The sequence below is a fragment of the Chiloscyllium plagiosum genome, chromosome 30 (genome assembly GCF_004010195.1).
Source record: "Chiloscyllium plagiosum isolate BGI_BamShark_2017 chromosome 30, ASM401019v2, whole genome shotgun sequence".
Lineage (NCBI taxonomy): Eukaryota > Metazoa > Chordata > Chondrichthyes > Orectolobiformes > Hemiscylliidae > Chiloscyllium > Chiloscyllium plagiosum.
In genome coordinates, this window is record NC_057739.1 from 46693686 (window position 1) to 46700384 (window position 6699).

General features: G+C 47.7%; 1 protein-coding gene across 1 annotated transcript in view; it reads right to left on the reverse strand.

Annotated features, from left to right (window-relative positions):
- Positions 1 to 6699, reverse strand: part of agpat2 (1-acylglycerol-3-phosphate O-acyltransferase 2 (lysophosphatidic acid acyltransferase, beta)) — a 116872-nt gene that overhangs the window by 93788 nt on the left and 16385 nt on the right. The window contains exon 3 of the mRNA XM_043719726.1: positions 5708 to 5768. Within this exon, the coding sequence (XP_043575661.1) occupies positions 5708 to 5768 (61 nt within the window). The remainder of the gene's footprint in view (positions 1 to 5707; positions 5769 to 6699) is intronic.

Here is a 6699-nt window from a genome sequence, read left to right on the forward strand (position 1 = left end):
CAAGGGAGTCACGGAAGGAGTGGTCTTTTCGGAACACTGATAGGGGAGGGGAGGGAAATATATCCCTGGTGGTGGGGTCCGTTTGGAAGTGGCGGAAATGACGGCGGAGGATACGCTGTACATGGAGGTTGGTGGGGTGGTAGGCGAGGACCAGTAGGGTTCTGTCCTGGTGGCGATTGGAGGGGCGGGGCTCAAGGGCGGAGGAGCGGGAAGTGGAGGAGATGTGGTGGAGAGCATCGTCGATCACGTCTGGGGGGAAAATTCCATGTGTCTACCTCTGTCGAACTATCTCTGTTTGTAGCTGTATCTATGTGCACGAGTGTATGCACGAGTGTGTTTCTGTTTGTGTGCATCTCTGTGCAGTGGGTCTCTATTCTCTTAGCTGTGAAACCATTGAAATGGGTTTAAGCACCCCCCTCCCCCCAAACCTTCTCTCCCTTTCACGCTTGTGTTTAAGGTGATACAACACTGATGGTCATGTTCATATGTGTGACTCCTATGCGTTTGTGTCTGTGGGTCTACCTCTGGCTGAAATGGGACTCATTGGAGGGAAGTTTGAATGAATTATGAAGTGGTGAATCAGAGTCTTTCGCTCTCCTCTTGTGTTTAAAGTGACGCAATGCCATCCTCTAATGGCCTCCCTGTGCCACTAGGTGGAAGTGAGGACTGCAGATGCTGGAGATCAGAGTCAAGATTAGAGTGGTGCTGGAAAAGTACAGCAGGTCAGCAGCATCCGAGAATCAAGAAAATTGATGTTTCGGGCAAAAACTCTTAATCAGGAATGAGACAGGGAGCCTCTGGGGAGGAAAGATAAATGGGAGGGTGGTGGGGCTGGGGAGAAAGTAGCTAAGAGTACGATAGGAGGATGGGGGTGGGGATGAAGGTGAAATGTTGGAGAGGAGGGTGGGAAGGAAGATTGGCAGGTCATGAGGACGGTGCTGAGCTGGAAGGTTGGAACTGGGATAAGGTGGGGGGAGGAGAAATTAGGAAACTAGTGAAGGTCACATTTATGCCCTGGGGTTGTTCCGAGGCATAAGATGAGGCGTTCTTCCTCCAGGCGTCTGGTGGTGAGGAAGCAGCGGTGGAGGAGGTCCAGGACCTGCATGTCCTCGGCAGAGTGGGATGGGGGGGTTGAAATGATCGACCACGGGGCTATGGGGTTGATTGGTGCGGGTGGCCCGGAGATGTTCCCTAAAGTGCTCTGCGAGAAGGCGTCCAGTCTCCCCAATGTAGAGGAGACCGCATCAGGAGCAACGAATACAATAAATGACATTGGTGGATGTGTAGGTGAAATTTTGATGGATGTGGAAGGCTCCTTTGGGGCTTTGGATGGAGGACTGAGGGGTTCTGTCTTTGTTGGGGTGGGAGGGGTGGTGTTTGAGGGCGGAGGTGTGGGGCACGGATGAGATGCATTGGAGGGCATTTTCAACCATGTGGGAGGGGAAATTACGGTCTTTAAAGAAGGACGCCATCTGGTGTGCTCTGTGGTGGAACTGGTCCTCCTGGGAGCAGATATGGCGGAGGCGGAGGAATTGGGAATATGGGATAGCATTTTTGTAGGAAGTAAGGTGGGAAGAGGTATAATCCAGATAGCTGTGGGAGTCGATGGGTTTGTAAAAAATGTCAGTGTTAAGTCGGTCATCGTTGATGGAGATGGAGAAGTCCAGGAAGGGGAGGGAGATGTCGAGATGGTCCAGGAGAATTTAAGGTCAGAGTGGAATGTGTTGGTGAAGTTGATGAACAGCTCAACCTTCTCGTGGGAGCACGAGGTGGCACGATGCAGTCAGCAGAGGAAGAGGTGGGGAGTGGTGCCGATATTACTATGGAAGATGGACTGTTCTACGTAGCCAACAAAGAGACAGACATACCTGGGGCCATGCAGGTGTCCATGGCTCTGGAGGAAGTGGGAGTATTCGAAGGAGAAATTGTTCAGGGTGAGGACCAGTTCAGCCAAACGAATGAGAGTGTCAGTGGAAGGGTACTGGTGGGGACGTCGGGAGAGGAAGAAATGGAGGGCTTGGAGACCCTGGGTCATGGTGGATGGTGGTGTAGAGGGTTTGGATGTCCATGGTGAAGATGAGGCATTGGGGACTAGGGAAACGGAAGACTTGGAGGAGGTGGAGGGCGTGGGTGGTGTCTCGAATGTACGTGGGGAGCCTCTGGACTAGGAGGGATAGGACAGTATCGAGATAGGTGGAGATGAGTTCAATGGGGCAGGAACAGGCTGAGACAATGGATTGGCCAGGGTGGTCAGACTTGTGGATCTTGGGAAGGAGGTAGATTCGGGCAGTGTGGGGTTCCAGGACTATGAGATTGGAAGCTGTGGGTGGGAGATCTCCTGAGGTGATGAGGTTCTGTATGGTCTGATAGATCATGGTTTGGTGATGGGGGTGGGGTCATGGTCAAGGGAGCGGTAGGAGGACATGTCTTCGAGTTGGCGCCTGGCTTCAGCGGTGTAGAGGACAGTGCACCAGACTATCACTGCACCCCCTTTATCTGCTGGTTTGATGGTGAGGTTGAGGTTGGAACAGAAGGAGTGGAGGGCTGCACGTTATGAGGGTGAGAGGTTGGAGTGGGGAGCCGGGTAGACAGGTTGAGGCAGTTACTGTCTTGACAGCAATTGAAAATGAAGAGGTCAAGGGCGGGTAATAGGCCAGCATGGGGTGTCCGAGTGGATGGAGTGTGTTGGAGGCAGGTGAATAGGTCCTCAGAAAGTGGGTGGGAGTCCTGATTGAAAAAGTAAGCTCGGAGGCAGAGGCAGAGGTGACGGAAGAAGTGACGATGACATCACTTCCATCACGGCTGCTTCCGCAGCCACTTCCGCCCCTCACAATTTCACATGCACCACACTTGACATCACTTTCGCACCTCACGTCATCGCTGATGTCACGCATTCAGCGACTTTCGCACACCCTTACTGCCGTGTTCGCCACCACTTCCGCCCCCACCAACCCCATTCACCTGCATACTGCCTACACGCCCCCCTCCACGGATCCTACTGTCACCACCTCCGCACCCCCAGAACCCTGAGGGGAACATCACCTCTGTTAATGACTCCACCTGCATTCCCCCTACCACCAGTCTCACTCTGTTACAGGCTCCACCTCCACACCTACACCAGGTCGTAGCTCCTAGCCCTGCCGTGTTTTCACCATCCCCCTAGACCTCCCCCTCACTGAGGATGTATGATCAGTCCTCAACAAAAGCTTTACATTTATCCCCCTCCGTTCAAGCATCAACAAATTCAATATATGTCGTGATGTTGAATACTTCTTCCACCGCCTCCGAGCTTACTTTTTCAATCAGGACTCCCGCCCACCTTCCGAGGACCCTTTCATCCGCCTCTGACACACTCTATCCACCTGCACACCCCGTGCTGGCCTATTACCCTCCCTCGATCTCTTCATTTTCAACTGCCGCCGAAACACTGCTTGCCCTGCTCCTTGGATGCTGCCTGACCTGCTGTGCTTTTCCAGCACCACTCTTGTCCCTGCACCACTACACAAGCGGCGGATTTTTTCTTGGAGGAAGTACGAAAACTTGTGAATCTCTCAGGTTGCACAGTTGTTTCCTTCTTCAAACAATGTCTTTGGAGACAGCAGTTTTCTCCAATCGGTGTTGGCCTTGAGATATGAATAAACTCAGTGTTGGTCTCACCCCCTCCACTTTTCCATTAGTTTCTCAGGAGAGAGTAGGTTACAAACATTAGAGATTACAATAAAATACACCATGGCTCCTTTCAAAACGGTTCCCTCCGAGGTGCCTGGATCCAGTTCCAATTGAACTACTCTGTTTAATGTGTATAATGTCAGGAAAACTGCAGAGGGAACACCTAAATTGCTGAACATGAGCGTGTTTCACTCGAAGGAGCCTGAGTACAATTGCAAACGTCCACACCAACATACTGTATGTGTCTGTTGATGCTGCTGTGAGCTACCCTCTCTGACTGAATGGCTAATGATTTTCACCCTTCATCATCCCGTGTGCAGGCCATCATATAGTGGGATTCCCTTTAAACACACGGGAGCAATCAGGAGAAAGACCCAGTACTTTTCTCTCCATCTCTTTCATTCCATTTCTCTCCTTACCATCCTTTGTTTTTCTCTCCTTTTTCTCCCCCCTCTCCCCCCAGCCCCAAGCCTCTATCTGCTGTCCCACCCACCAGAGCAGGTCACTCTCGGAGGCGTACTGTGGGCGGGAAAGCCTGTTGTGGGAAACTCTTGATGCCACATGTAACCGTATTTTCTTTGTTTTTATTTTAAGTTAATGTGAATGGCACTTATACACAAGGACGGTACATACATTTCACTGTATTCTTATGAGAAAACCTGTGACAAATTTCAATCCCACTCTGTCAATCTCTTTCTCACCAATCTCTCTCTACCCCTCTCTTTCTCTCTAGCTATCTCTCCCTCACTCTTTCTGTCCCTCTCTCAAGATTTGTCTCTCCTTGTCTACCTCCTTCGCAGTCCTACACTCTTTCTCCCTCTCCAACACACCCCCACCCTATCTCTCTCCTCTCCTATATTTTCTCTCTCTCTCTCCTGCACGCATCCCTCCCATATTCTCTCTCTCTCTCCTGCATCCGTCCCATATTCTCTGTCTCTCCTGCACCTCTCTGACATTCTTCCTCTCTCTCTCTCTCTGTTCTTACTCTTTGTCCCATATTCTCTCCTTACCCCCACCCATATTCTCTCTCTCTATCTATCTCTGTATTTCCTATAATATCTGAGTTACGTGAAGTTCCACTGGCTTTTCAACCATAGTAGGCAGCACTTGTACCTATGATCCAGCTATATTGTTACCAAGGGCAAATTATATTCCGAGAGCTGAGAGTTTCTCCAGTACTCCAGCCACCACTTCTCTCCACTTTTCACTGGACACTCCAACCTCACTTGACATAATGGAGGACTTCTTGTCTCACCATGTACGAATGCATTTTATGGCAATGTTCTTTGAGTTATATATCTCATCTCTCAGCATCAAAGGTTGCCATGATTCCATATCTCTTCATACTGTGACTTCTTTACCTGGCCTTTGCAAGCAAACCTTACCTTCACAAATAAATAGTTTAAGATTTCCTTCTCAGCGAACCTCTGACCAGGTTATACATTCTGGTGCATCTTTTTAGCCTCCACTGTGCTTTCCTTCACCACTTTTAACAAAATTTACTGATTTATCCTGTTTTCCTACATCCATCTTAGACGCTAGCAGAGACATCACTGAGAGGAATTCTGGGAGATGGCACTGCAGTCACCACGATAAGGGATCAGATCACTACAGGATACCTTACTAATTGAGGCAAGGAAGAGCATTGAATGCGAGGTGGCAGAGACATCACCTTGAGGAATTCTGGGATTGAGAACTTAACAAACAATCTAGGTCTTTTTTAATATATAATTTTCAGTTACATCAACTGTAAACTTTTGCTATAAATTCTGTGTCTTACAATCTTATTCTCTACCACCACCTTAATGAAGGAGCAGCGCTTTGAAAGCTAGTGCTTCCAAATAAACCTGTTGGACTATAACCTAGTGTTACGTGATGTTAAACTTTGTACTATAGTCCTTTGCTGTTCTGCTTTGTGCTTATATTAACCAAAAGGTTCTGCACCATGTGTATTCTGTCTTTCATTCAGCATGTCCTGAAACATTAACTTTGGATCACTCTCCACAGATATCAGTAAATATTGCCAATCTTCACTTACCTCTGGAGAAATTGATGTTTGATTTTCCTGATCCACTGCAGTCTGTGTGGTGAAAGTGCACCTGCAATGCTGTTAGGTAAGGAGTAATCAAATTATCATGAAGGACTAGTGGTATTTGTCCAAATGAACAACAATTGACATTTTTTCATATATTTGATGTTTTGCAAAAATCTGACATATTACACAAGGTCATCATATAACAATATTTGACAGCAGGCACATATGGATATATTAGGACAAGTGACCAAAAACTGTGCCAAGCAGATTTTTAAGGTGTATCCTGAACAAACAAAGGGATGTTGAAAATTAGGGAGGTTTAGGGAGTAAATCCAGGAGCTTATTGCTTTGGAAACTGAAAGCATGTAAAAGGTGAAGAAGATGGGAGAGTTAAAATTGGAAATCCACAAGAAGACAAGAAGACAATTCAGGAGAGGGCAAATATTTTAGACAAAAAACCAAAATAACTGTGGATGCTGGAAATGAGAAGCACAGACAGGAAATGCTGGAGAGACTGAGCAGGTTTGTCAGCATCTATGGGGAGAAAGCACTTTAAGTCCAATGACCCTTCAGATGTATCTCAGAGATAGATGGAGCAGCGTCGAGAGCTACCTTTTGCTTTTAGCTGCAGCAAGCCTTTTCAAACACGCTTTAAAATACCAGGGTCTCTAACTGAACATCTTTTTGATCTAGTTTCTAAGTTATGGTTATGTCCTGGACTGCAAATGCAAGATTCTGATGACTTGGAGGTGCCAGTGTTGGACCAGCGTGGACAAAGTTAAAAGCCACACAACACCAGATTATAGTCAAACAGGTTTATTTGGAAGCACTAGCTTCCCAGTCCTGCTCCTTCACCAGGTGGTTTTGGAGGTTAAGATCATGCTCTCAGAATTTATAGCCAAAGGAGTCCAGCTTCCTAGAGATGTGATACAGTAACAATCTTAGATCAAAACTTTCATCTTTTATAATGGGATATGCTGATTTCTATTCTTTGA